Here is a 13,318-nt window from a genome sequence, read left to right on the forward strand (position 1 = left end):
TGTTTCTAACACTCCCCCTTGGACAAGGTAACCGTGCCTGTCACAAAACCGGGATCTCTATAATGCGCTGGGGAACGTTGCCTCATTAAAACCTTACCAGAAAAACCCAGTGGGAAAAACCATGGTGAAGGAAAAAGAGTACAACACGCATTACTCCCACTGGTTTAGGCATCACTGTAGATCTCTAAGTCTACGCATTCCTATCTGATGAATGAGCTTCCGGAGTGTAGAAGTCGGTAATGATTTAGTGAATAGATCGGCTGAATTTTCGCTTGATCGGACTTGCTAAACCTTGACCTGACCATCCTTCTGTAGCTCATGAGTGAAGAAGAATTTGGGCAGAATATGCTTCGTCCGGTCACCTTTGATGTAGCCGTCCTTGAGTTGAGCGATACAAGCTGCATTGTCTTCATACATCACCGTAGGCTCCTTATCTTCGTCCATACCACAATCTGATCGGATATGCTGAGTCATGGACCGCAACCAAACACACTCTCTACTAGCTTCGTGAATGACCAAGATTTCCGCATGGTTGGATGAGGTAGCGGCAATAGTCTGCTTCATGGATCTCCAAGATATGGCTGTTCCTCCATGCGTGAAAACATAACCGGTTTGAGACCGGGCACAGTGCGGATCTGACAAATATCCTGCATCAGCAAAACCAACTAGACCATCCTTGTTATGGTTAGAATAAAATAATCCCAAGTCCTTAGTACCTTGAAGGTATCTAAGGATGTGCTTAATACCGTTCCAGTGCCTTTGAGTTGGACACGAACTAAAGCGAGCTAAGAGGCTCACGGCAAAGCAGATGTCTGGTCTAGTGTGACTAGCCAAGTACATTAATGCTCCTATAGCACTGAGGTATGGCATTTCAGGACCGAGGATTTCTTCATCGTCCTTCTTTGGACCGAATGGATCACTATCCAATCCAAGGCTCCTCACAACCATTGGGCTGGTTAATGGGTGGGCTTGGTCCATATTGAATCTCTTGAGTACCTTTTCAGTGTATGCCAATTGATGCACAAGGATTCCGTCATTGACGTACTCAAGTTGTAATCCCAAACAGAATTTAGTTTTGCCTAGGTCTTTCATTTCAAACTCTGCTTTTAAGCATTCAACTGTTTGGGCGATTTCACCAGATGTTCCGAGGATGTTCAAGTCATCCACGTATACTGCTATGATTACAAATCCTTTGTTTTGATATTTTCTGATGAAGATGCATGGACTGATCGGATCGTTTTCGTAGCCTTCTCTGATGAGATATTCGCTTAACCGGTTATACCACATACGTCCGCTTTGTTTCAGTCCATATAAGGATTTGTTCAGCCTAATGCAGTGTTTATCACGAGATGCATGCTTATCTTTGAGCTCAATACCATCTGGTAATCTCATATAGATTTCACTGTCCAGTGGTCCATAAAGATATGCGGTTACAACATCCATTAACCGCAAATCTAAGTTTTCTCTTATGGCCAGACTTATGAGGAATCGAAATGTAGTTGCATCCACCACTGGATAATAAGTCTCCTCATAATCGATTCCGGGTCTCTGTGAGAATCCTTGTGCTACAAGGCGTGCCTTGTATCTAACGACTTCGCCGAGTTCGTTTCTTTTACGCACAAAGACCCATTTGTTTCCCACTGGTTTAACATCGAATGGTGTCCTTAAGATCGGACCAAACACATTCCGTTTCTTTAAACTATTCAACTCCACGTTTATGGCTTCTTTCCATTTCAGCCAATCTGATCTACGAGTGCACTCAATTATAGACGTGAGTTCTAGATCCTCTTGCGTGTGCGCAATCTCAAGTGCTACCTTGTATGCAAAAGTTTCATTGATGTCAACATCTTTTCTGTTCCATAGAGAACCGAATATGATATAATTGATTGAGATCTCATTATTATCAATCCCTTCAGAACCTTGAGTTTTGGCGTCCCAAACCTCTTGAGATGGTTCGATAGGGTAAGTATCAGCTGAGGCTGTATCCGTGTTCTCTTGAATCCCGGTTTCAATCATTGCACCTTTCTTTGATTTCCGGGGATTCTTATCTTTGGAACCTGGTGGTCTGCCACGTTTCTTACGTGCGTCAGACTCTGTAGCAACTTGACTTTTCCCTGAGGGGACATCTATTCGTACTGGTGCATTACAAGCTGGTATGTACAATTTGGTAACTTTGTTCGGGTCAGCAAAGGAATCTGGCAATTGATTAGCTAGCTTTTGTAAATGTATAATTCTTTGGACCTCTGAATCACATTCTAGAGTCCGAGGATCTTGCCATTGTGTGGATGTTTGATTCCATGAAAGTTCTTTTACCAGCTTGTCTGTCTCACCACCTAATCTAGGATATACCGATTCATCAAATCGGCAATCTGCATATCTGGCTTTAAACAGATCTCCTGTAGTTGGCTCGAGATATTTTATGATGGTGGGAGAATCAAAACCAACATATATTCCCATCCTCCTTTGAGATCCCATTTTAGTCCTCTGTGGTGGTGCAATGGGTACATAGACTGAACACCCAAATGTTTTAATATGGGAGACGTCTGGCTCATGACCCGTTAGCAATTGGGATGGTGAATATTTGTGCTCACTAGATGGTCGTATGCGTATTAGTTCAGCGGCATGTAAGACTGCGTGTCCCCAAGCTGAGACCGGGAGTTGTGACTTCATGAGTAATGGTCTAGCAACCCATTGAATTCGTTTAATGAAGGATTCAGCTAATCCATTTTGTGTATGGACATGTGGAACGGGATGTTCAACACTTACCCCCATGGACATACAATATTCATTAAACGCTTGGGAAGTGAATTCACCAGCATTATCAAGACGTATAGTCTTTAATGGGAAGTCTGGAAAATGGGCTCGTAATCTGATGATTTGGGCCAATAACCTAGCAAAAGCCTGGTTCCTAGAAGAGAGCAGACAGACATGCGACCAGCGGGTCGATGCGTCAATGAAGACCATGAAATATCTGAATGTCCCACAAGGTGGGTGAATTGGTCCACATATGTCTCCTTGGATTCTTTCCAGAAAGTTCAAGGTCTCTTTAGACACTTTGACTGGTGAAGGTCGGGTAATCAGTTTCCCTTGTGAGCAAGTTGTGCACTTGAGGTGCTGAGGGAAAATACCATTTGGTTTAAGGCTGTGCCCTTTAGAATTCTGGACTAATTTATGCATCATGTTCGCACCGGGATGACCCAGGCGATCATGCCAAATAGTGTAATCTAAAAACCGTGTTTTGATAGCAGCATTAGCCTCAATCATACTGACTTTAGCATGGTAAATGCCAGTAGATACGGCGGGTATAGTTTCAAAAACTTGTTTATGGCCATTTATCATTTTAGTGATAATTAAAAACTCTTTGTTCCCTTCATCCTGAGTTTCGATATGGAAACCATTCAATCTTATGTCTTTGAAACTCAATAGGTTTCTCTTAGAACTGGGTGAGTATAAGGCATCAGAGATGTCTAGATATGTGCCATTTGATAACAACACATTAGCTTGGCCATGGCCCTCTATTAGGCTCGAACTACCCGCTATAGTGCTAATGTTTGCGGTTTTGATTACTAAATTTATGAAGTAATTCTTGTCTTTTAGAATGGTGTGGCTCGATCCACTATCCACAATGATATCCATATTGTCTTGCATATCTTCAAGAATTATAATTCAATAACATGCAAAAATGAGATGTAAATAAAACATTACTCCATAAATTAAAATGTAAAAGCAAAAGGTCTTAAAAATCCAAAGTAAAGACAATAAATCCCAAAAACAAAAGATAAAGGTTTAAGGAGTAATGAAAAACAAATTCAGATTTTTGAGATCAATCAAGGAGGTCGGAGAGCTCATAATCCATGCCATCAATCTTATCATCCTTTGAGTCATCTTCATTGACTTGATGAACCAGGTTAGCCTCATGATTATCTTTCCCATACTTCTGGTAGAGCTCAGCAAGATATTTGGGAGTACGGCAGTTCTTGATCCAATGATTAGTCTAGATGAACTGCCTCTTTGGGTCGGTTTGTTGATACCACGACCCTTACCCCGACCAAAACTGAGGTTAGGTCAGTTATCTTGGTTCGGTCTACCGCGTCCTCTGCCACGCAGTCCATGTCCATTTCCACGTCCACATCCACGATCTGAGGATCTGTTACGTTGGACGAAGTTGGACTCTTTTCTGGTTCCTTCTGGCAATGGGGCTGATCCTGGAGGCCGCATGGCACTGTTCCTCAACAGAAGCTGATTGTTCTTCTCAGCAAGCAGTAAGCAAGATATCAAATTCTCATAGGTGCTATGATTCATGGCACGGTATTGTTGTTGGAGAACAACATTGGGAGTGCCAAAAGTAGAGAATGTTTTCTCTAGCATATCCTTATCAGTGACCTCCTCGCCACATAGTTTTATGAGTGCAACTATCCGAAAGAGTTCAGAATTGAATTCTTCGACGGATTTGAAATCTTCGAACCGTAGGTTCTTCCAGTCGAACTTGGCTTGGGGCAGTATGACCGTTTTCTGATGGTCATATCGCTTTTTCAGTGCCACCCAAAGTTCGAGTGGATCCTCAAGAGTGAGGTATTGTTGCTTGAGAGACTCAGCGAGGTGATGGCGGATAATAAATATCGCTGAGTACCGTTCTGTTTGAGTCGCAGTGTTGGGATCTTTGATGCATTCACCCAGACTTTTTGAGTTGAGGTAGATCTTGGTGTCAAGGGCCCATTTGAGGTAGTTATCTCCGAAGACAGTGAGTGCCTCATATTCGACCTTCTGAATGTTTGACATCTGAAACATATAATAATTTATGTTAAATAATCAATAGTATGAGACTATGATCATTGGAATAGGGGATTTAAGGTATTCTTGGGAAAACTTTCCATTTCAGGAAACTTGCTATTTTAGGAAACTTGCTATATAAGGGAACTCTAAAATCGAACCTTAGGGTTTATAACCTAGCCGGTTTACTAGGGTTTCCAAATTTAGCTCTAAAAGATAAACATTGGTTTTTTTTTTTTTTTTTTTTTTTTTTTTTAAGGGTTTAGGGTTTAGGGTTTAGGCAATCTAGAGATTGATTTTGGAAACTAATTTGAAATTAACCGATTAAGCTTAAACCGATCGGATTGATCGATTAAACAACAAAACCGGTTAAATTAGATTTAATTTTTGAAACCGGTTATTAGGGTTATTAATCGGTTAAGGGATTGAACTAAACGGATTTGCTAGGGTTTAATTTTTATTAGGAAAAACTGATCGGTTTAAACTTAAACCCTATCGATTTAGGATTAGAGTTTATCGGTTTATAAACGGTTTAGGTGGATCGATTGGTTTAGATTTTAAGGGGTCGATCGGTTTTAGGATTTAGGAGCTTTTTAGGGTTTTCAAGGATCGGATCTAAGATAAATAACCGATCGGTTTAGGATATAAACCGATCGATCTCGGTTTAACGATAGACAAACCAAAACGATTTTAGATCTAGGGTTTTGCAAAGATTTAGGTTTCGGTTTGCAAGGAATTTTAGTGTTTGGTTTAGATGATGCTAGGACCGATCGGTATAGGGTTTGAACAAAGCATTAAGGTTTAGGTTTTATATGATAAAGCCGATTAGGAAAAATAAAACCAATTAGAGTTTTGACAAGAAGAAAGAGGATCGGTTTGGTTATAGTTTTAAAACGAAAAAGACGATGAAGAATCATGAAAAGAACCGATCCATATTAGGGTTTTCAAAAAAAAAAAACCAAAACTTTGATTAGGATCTATAGTTTTAGATAATACCTTTTCGCCAAATGGATTTCTGACCGGCTTATGATCTGGGAGCTAAAGACCACAGATATCTACTGGAAACTCCTGAGAAGGATGGCCAGAAGGGAGGACGAACAGCTGCTACAATGGAGGAACCACCGCTTGGAAAGAATCACCCGCTAAGGTGGGATAGCGCCGATTGTTTTGAGTCTTCAGGGCGCGTCTGGTGTCGGATTGAGGAGCGGTTTTCACCACTAGATTCCTCTCTTCCAGGGCTTCAAAATGATATGTAGATCGCCTTCTAACTCCTTGTATTTTGAGAGATATGATCGTTTGAAGTTGAGCTTCGTGCTGATAATGTATTAAGGGAAAAACTCAGATCTTATTATTTCCATAAGCAGTGTATATATACATTACATAACTAATGCATCAGAAACCCTAATGGGCCATGAGACATTAACCTGATGGTTAATGGGCCGGTTACTAGAAGTCCATTTGTTTATAACAGTTTTTAAGTTTTTATTTGAGAAAAGGGTAGTTTTAAGTTTTAATTAATCAGGGTAGGGACATACTTTCATAATGCCAAACTTACCCTTCTCTCTGAGAGAGAGAGAGGCAGAGTAGTCTGTTCCTTAGAGAGAGACAAACGCAGAAAATACTGTGGGTCCCAGGCGTAGTCTACATTCGCGCGCGTACAGCCGGGAAGAGAGCACTTACGCGCATGATTGGGTCGTTTTTTGGGCCTGATTTCGAATTTTGGAATGAAATTCCCAAAAACCACCTTACTGGGCCTCGGTTATGGGCCGGAAACTACCCAACTCATTACACGCAAAACTACCCTTCCCATTCTCTTTTTAATTTTGGCGGAAAAAATTGTGGTTAATTAGAGATAATGGAGATAAATTGGTTAAAATAAGAAACAAAGTACCTTAACCAAATTAGAAACCCTAGTTTCCTTTTCCAGAAGATGTTGAAATTGAAGGGGAAATTATGCGATGATCAAGAGGACAACAACCACGGTTAGTTACTTAATCCTATTATTGTATACCCATAGATTTGTCATTGTTATTTTCGAATTTTTTTCGGTCTGGTGTTCGCTATTTTCCAGTAGTTTTTTAGATATGGTGTTCGCAAATTGCAGTGGATGCATTCATTCTTGTAATGGCGGGAACGTGGATAAGGTACTATACAGGAGAATGAGATTTCAAAATGGACATATCTCGTCGTGGAAGGTGCATAAATTGCAAAGATGTGTCCGGACCAGATGATTTGAGAAATCTGATTGCGCATGAGTTCGGATTAGACCCGAGAGTTGTTTCGGTGGAGATTTCCTACTGGTTTGATGATGTTCTAGCTGAGCTTAATGGTGATGGGAGTTGTCCATGTGTAATAGTTACTCCTCGAGAGTACAAATTCTTCCTTTCGCTGCATAAGTCTGACAAGTCTGTGAATTTATTTGTCACATTCAAGGAGTCAGTAAATGGTAAAATGGTGAGATTGAAACAGAAAGAAAGTCTTGAAGTTCAAATAGCGAGGGAACGGCAAAAGTCCTTAGGGCCAACAAACTTCATAGCCTCTTCTTCGGCAGAGTCTAGTCAACCCGATGATGAAGCAGATGATGAAGATATCGATGATTGTTTGCTGATAGCACATGCCGAGAAAGTAGAGGCAGAGGCCGCAATGAACACCTCCAAAGGTGTACAACTTGAAGCTGTCTCTGTTATACATCCTCCATTGGGATTAAAAATATCCCAGGAATCAGAGAAAGCAGCACTAACACCTCCGTTAATGTAAAACCTGATGTTCCAAGTCACGCTGTCTCTGTTGACCACCCTGAGTTGGAATTAAAAATGTCCCAGGAATCAGACGAGGTGAGAGATTCGGAAAAGAAGGAAGCTGATGATGTTGACGATGACGCATACGGCTCTGATGATGATTATGATCCGGATTATGATTTTGACTGGTGGAATGATTACGTACTAGCAGATGGTAAGGGTTTCCATTCTAAACCTGGATTTGATGAGGATAAGGATGACTCTGGTAGTTCAAGGGGTTGTGGAAATACTCGCGGAAGTGAGCCGAGTGATTCAAACCATATGGACAACTCCATTGTCTTAACGGAGAGTCCTATTCATTTTCCTGGAAGAAAGAGGACTGTATGTGAGAATGTTCTGGCTCCCCATGGAGATGATGATGATTTTGTGCAGACTCCGACAGGTGATGTCAGTTGGGGGCGTCAGAATGGCGGTGCAGAGCTGAAAAAAGCGATTAAACGTACAGAACTATATGGATTTCCGGATGTGGCACCAGTCTCTGATGAAATGGGAGGGGATTTCGATGAACTTGATTTGTCAAATGAAGATGGAGAGATATGGGTTGGGAAAAAGTTCAGGAACAAGGAACACTTTAAAATCACGTTGGCCATCAATGCGCTTAAGAATGTAGTGGCGTTCGAATTCAAAAATCATGCGAAGAAGTACACAGTCGCCGAATGTCCATCAAAGATATGTGATTGGAGAGTGTTGGGGTGTCAAGTTGGCGAGTCTGCATTGTATGTGGTGAGGAAGGCATGTTTGAAGCATACATGCTACCCGGATACAAGAAAGAAATTTTCTAAACATGCTACTTCTAAAGTCATGGCGGCCCTGCTGAAGTCTAAGTATGAGAATGCAATAGTTAGGCCACGTGCGAGTCAGCTACCTGCGATTTTTCTCTCCGAATATAATATTACAGCCTCGTACTGGAAATGCTGGAAAGCTAAGGAGCTGGCTATATACTCTGCTCATGGAACAGAGGAGACTTCTTTCAAATTATTACCGATTTACCTCCATGTGCTCAAGTATGCTAACCCCGGCACCATAACGCATTTGTCAACCGAGAGCGAGAGAGTGAAAAAGATGGAAAATGTATTACCAGGTTTAAGTCCGTATTTATGGCATTGGCTGCGTGTATATCTGGATGGAAACATTTGAAACAAGTAGTTGTTGTTGATGGGACTCACCTGACTGGTAAGTATAAGGGTTGTCTATTAACGGCCAGTGGACAAGATTCTAATTACCAGGTTTTTCCAATAGCGTTCGCCATTGTCGATGCAGAGTCTGACAAGACATGGAGGTGGTTCTTTGAGAAGTTGGTAGAAATTATTCCAGATTCCTCTGATCTTACTATTATCTCGGATAGGCACGGTGGAATTGCCAAAGCTAAAAAGAAATGGTATCTACAGTCACACCACGGTGCATGTCTTGTCCATATCCAGAGAAATGTTCACGGTAAATACAAAGGTTCCGGTCAGAAAGGGTTGGTCGGAAAGGCTGGAGAAGCGTTCACAGTTTCTAATTTCAAGAAACTATACGCAAGGCTGAAGGATGTTGATTATCGTTGTTGGGAGTACATGGAAAAAATCCCTCTTGCGATGTGGACTAGATCACACTTTTCTGGTCAGAGGTATAATATGACCTCCAGTAACATTGCAGAGTCTCTGAACAATGCACTATTCGCTGCAAGAGACAGTCCAATCGTTGTAATGCTAGAATTTATCAGGCGAATGTTAAGTAGGTGGCTTGAATGCAGAAGAGAGAAAATTCAAAAGATGGATGGTGACATTACATAAGAAGTTGACAAGTTAATGAACCTGCAGCAGCAAAAATCTGCTGCACTATCGGTTCAAGGCATTTCTTTGTGGGAGGTTGAAGTGAGTTCTGAGTTCGGTGTACAGAGGCTTGTTGATCTCCTAAACAAAACATGCTCATGTCTAGAGTTTCAGACATTGAAATAGCCTTGCCGACATGCAATGGCCGCGGCTAGGCTTCGGCAAGTGGAGTACAGCAGTTTGGTTGATCCAATTCTTAAGAATTCAATTTGGAGTGCAACAGTTTGTGGCAAAATCCTACCAGTGCCCGACCCTGACGACATTCGTATCCCAGCAGAGGTGCGTGACCTTAATATTATGCCACCTAAGTCAAAACGTCCATCAGGAAGGCCTACGACGAAGAGAAAACTATCAGCAGGAGAGTATCCTCAGGTTAGTGTACACTAAACAATTATTTTTTTTCCCAGTCATACTGATTACTGATTACTGATTACTGATATATGCTGTTGCAGGTTGCAAAAAAAAAGAAGCCAAACAAATGCTCGAGATGTGGAAATGCCGGCCATAACCGGGCAAAATGCAAGGAACCATTGGGTTGACCGGGTGTGGCTTTTGTGTGTCTTTTGTTGTGTGTAGGAAAGAGCGAGCCACATTGTTTTTTGTGTGTCTCTTGTTGTTTTTTTGTGCGGATCTCGCTTTGTTTTTTGGGTTTGTTTCTAGCGTACACTATGTTTCCCTATATTTAAACTTGGAAAGGGAAACTTATATTTGTTATGAAATTTATTATGAAATTTATATTTGTTATATTTGTTATGTTATATTTGTTATGAAATATGTTATATTTGTTATGAAATTTATGATGTTTACTGGACAGGGTATACACAGTTTGTGTACACCCTTGACGGTGGACACAGTTTGTGTACACTGTGATCTTGCTTTGTTTTTCGGGTTTGTTTCTAGCGTACACTATGTTTCCCTATATTTAAACTTGGAAATGCATGAACTATGTTATATTTGTTATGAAATTTATGATGTTTAATGGACAGGGTGTACACAGTTTGTGTACACCTGTGACGGTAGACACAGTTTTTGTACACTGTGATGGTGGACAACATCAATCAGTTTACATTATATGGTGTATTCGCATTATGGCTTATGTATAAGTTTACATTTATATGGTGACACATAAATTTAGGTGTATGCACGTTATGGGTTTAGTGGACAGGGTGTACACAGTTTGTGTACACCTGTGACGGTGGACACAGTTTGTGTACACTGTGATGGTGGACAACATCAATCAGTTTACATCATATGGTGTATTCGCATTATGGCTTATGTATAAGTTTACATTTATATGGTGACGCATATAAATTTAGGTGTATGCACGTTATGGGTTATGTTTAGGGTTTAGGGTTTAGGGCTTAGGGTTTACGATGTAGGGTTTAGGGTTTATCTTATTAAGGAAATCAAAATAATTATGAAAGACATGGTTCTGGATCAAAATAATTATCAAAGACATGGTTCTATAGCAGAGAAAGAAAACATTATCTAGAAAACGGACAATGATCGTGTCTTTGAATTGAAATTGTAGGACAGGACAGCACGAATAAACGGTTTTTTCAAAAATCAAGTCATGACGTTTTTGAAAATCGCAATAATGAAAACAGTGTATGAGGAATAAACACGACACAAAAAAAAATAAAATTGGAAACGACAAAGACTAATTAAGTACCTTTTTTGAAACCCGTTGCACCGTTTGACCGACTCGTTTCCCTTCTTTACTTTATAATGTTTTTCCTGTCGTCCTCTATAAAAACTGTCCCCTGCCTTCTTCAGTGAAACAAGTTTCCGGAGACAGAAAAAGTTAATTACAGCAAAAGTTAATTACACAGAAAATTAATAGCTTCTAAAAATGTACTCTGCCAAAGTGATCACATTGCAATTGAAGGAAGTGGAGAGGAAAAACAGTTCATGTTTCAGTACAGGTATTTGATGGTTCATTTGAAAAATAGGGGTTTAGTTTAGTTTTAGTATTTGAGGATCGGTCTTTTACATCGTCTACCTAATTAGTGTTTTGCCGATTTCATTAGGACCTGTGAGTGAGGACTTGTATCACTGGGAAGCTATCATAACGGGCCCTAAAGGTTCACCCTATGAGAATGGTGTTTTCAAACTAGACATTCACTTTCCGCTTGACTACCCTTTCGCGCCACCTAGGGTAAGGAATGAAGCATATCATTGCTTTTTCAAATTGCTGTATTTTTAGAGTTTTGGATTTAGTCAATAAAGATTTCAATTACTAATAACACTGATTTTTTTCAGGTGATGTTCAAAACAAAAGTGTATCACCCAAACGTTAATACTTATGGGAACATTTTTCTGAAGATGTTGAACCCAACTCACTTCAGGACCAACAACAGCATCAATGATGTATTTTTACTCATGAAAGAAATAAATCGTTATTGTGTTTTGCTTAATAATCTTAATTCCATTTAAATTAGGGCTTAACTGTGTTTACATGTATATGTAAACAGGTACTGACGGAAATACACCAAATGTTAACTGCCCCCCAAATAGGGGAAGGACACTTTTTTGTTGAAGAAATTGCTAGGATTTACGTGGAAGACAGGGCTGCTTTTGAAACCACTGCACTTGCGTGGAAGGTGGAGCACGCCGGAGGAGCATAAACTCCTAAATTGTACTATTAATTTTGTTTGTTGAATTGTGTTTTTTCTTTTGCAAAAAAATAAGACCACTATTTTGTTTGCGTGTTTTTCTTGAGAAGTTTATGACTTAATTTTAACTTTTTTACATCAATTTATGCTTTTTATGTTTAGGATTTGATAAATTGTCCAAGGATTTCATGAAACAGAAGTCATCGAATATTTATTCAAAGATTGTTCATTACATACTAAAAAGGAAATATATGTGTACACTTCATATAGTCTACACATACTCGTGTACACTTCAGAAGGTGTACACCATAAACTTATTTTTAAAGCATTTCGCAGATACGTCTAGCACACCAATATATGAAGCAACCATTGCAAAGTACTCGGATCTCAGGTTCGAAATGATCAAATGCACAATCAGGCAGCTTGATGACGTCGTCGTTTGGATATGAAAATGAGTTTGAGTACGTATCCATGTATGCAGTTCCGTAATATGAAATCTCAAGAATTAACTCCTCACCTAATTGTCGCACGCACTCTGACTGTAGACTTCCGTGATGCGTTGCCAACAGTTGCAATGTTTGGCTTGCGGAACAAGGGTCACCCAAAAAAACGCTGAACATGGCCGACGCCAGGGTCGAGAGAGCGTCGGTGGGAGCATTTGGTTCCAGCATGGTCCTACTTGCAATGAGATCTGCGCCTATGGTTGCAAGTCTCAGGGCTTCCCAGTATATTGCCTCAGAGTTTCCACTGGCCAAACATTTCAGAAAGAATGGGCGTCTTTCCTTTCCAGGGCATATGTCGCTAGGGACACAGCAAAGGGCATAAATGTTGGAAGATTTGAGGACATCGTCGGTGAAAACAAGCCGGAGGGTGCGCTTTCCAGCGCGCACAAATGGTCCAAGTCGCCAAAATGCTTCACTGCCGAGCCTCTTGAGGATTTCGATAAGAATTTCATCAGGCAAGTCTGGGAGCGACATGTTGGGTTTAGGGTTTGTTATGTTTGGTTTAGGGTTTGTTTTCGCTGGAAAGGAGGCAAGTTTTGTTAAGACAAAGCAAAATCATCATATATGGACTTCACTGGTGTGTGGTTGGGGGGTGGAGAATTTATTATACGGTTGAAAATAATATAATAGTGTTCTCTCTTTTAGTAAATATTTCACCTAACCGTTTTGTACCCCCCCATTTTTTAGAATAATGGTCAGTTCGCTTTTATTAAAATGCCTGAAACTAGTTATATTTATAATGTAGTGCGACGTGTTGGGGTCAATTTAGCAGTTATTGAAGTGGCTCTTATCTTTATACCAACCACGAATTAGGACAT

General features: G+C 40.3%; 2 protein-coding genes across 2 annotated transcripts; one reads left to right on the forward strand and one right to left on the reverse strand.

Annotated features, from left to right (window-relative positions):
- Positions 1-4,065: 4,065 nt before the first annotated feature.
- LOC112086554 lies at positions 4,066-4,779 on the reverse strand. Its single transcript, XM_024155523.1, has one exon. The coding sequence runs from the start codon at positions 4,777-4,779 to the stop codon at positions 4,066-4,068; it is 714 nt and encodes a 237-aa protein (XP_024011291.1).
- Positions 4,780-11,234: 6,455 nt separating this feature from the next.
- LOC18018051 (ubiquitin-conjugating enzyme E2-17 kDa) lies at positions 11,235-12,009 on the forward strand. The gene is made up of 4 exons (XM_024155524.1): positions 11,235-11,307; positions 11,413-11,540; positions 11,645-11,752; positions 11,857-12,009. Exons 1-4 carry the CDS (start codon positions 11,235-11,237, stop codon positions 12,007-12,009), a joined length of 462 nt encoding a protein of 153 aa, XP_024011292.1.
- The last annotated feature ends 1,309 nt before the right edge of the window (positions 12,010-13,318 follow it).

The sequence above is a fragment of the Eutrema salsugineum genome, unplaced genomic scaffold (genome assembly GCF_000478725.1).
Source record: "Eutrema salsugineum unplaced genomic scaffold, Eutsalg1_0 scaffold_2, whole genome shotgun sequence".
Taxonomy (NCBI): Eukaryota; Viridiplantae; Streptophyta; class Magnoliopsida; order Brassicales; family Brassicaceae; genus Eutrema; species Eutrema salsugineum.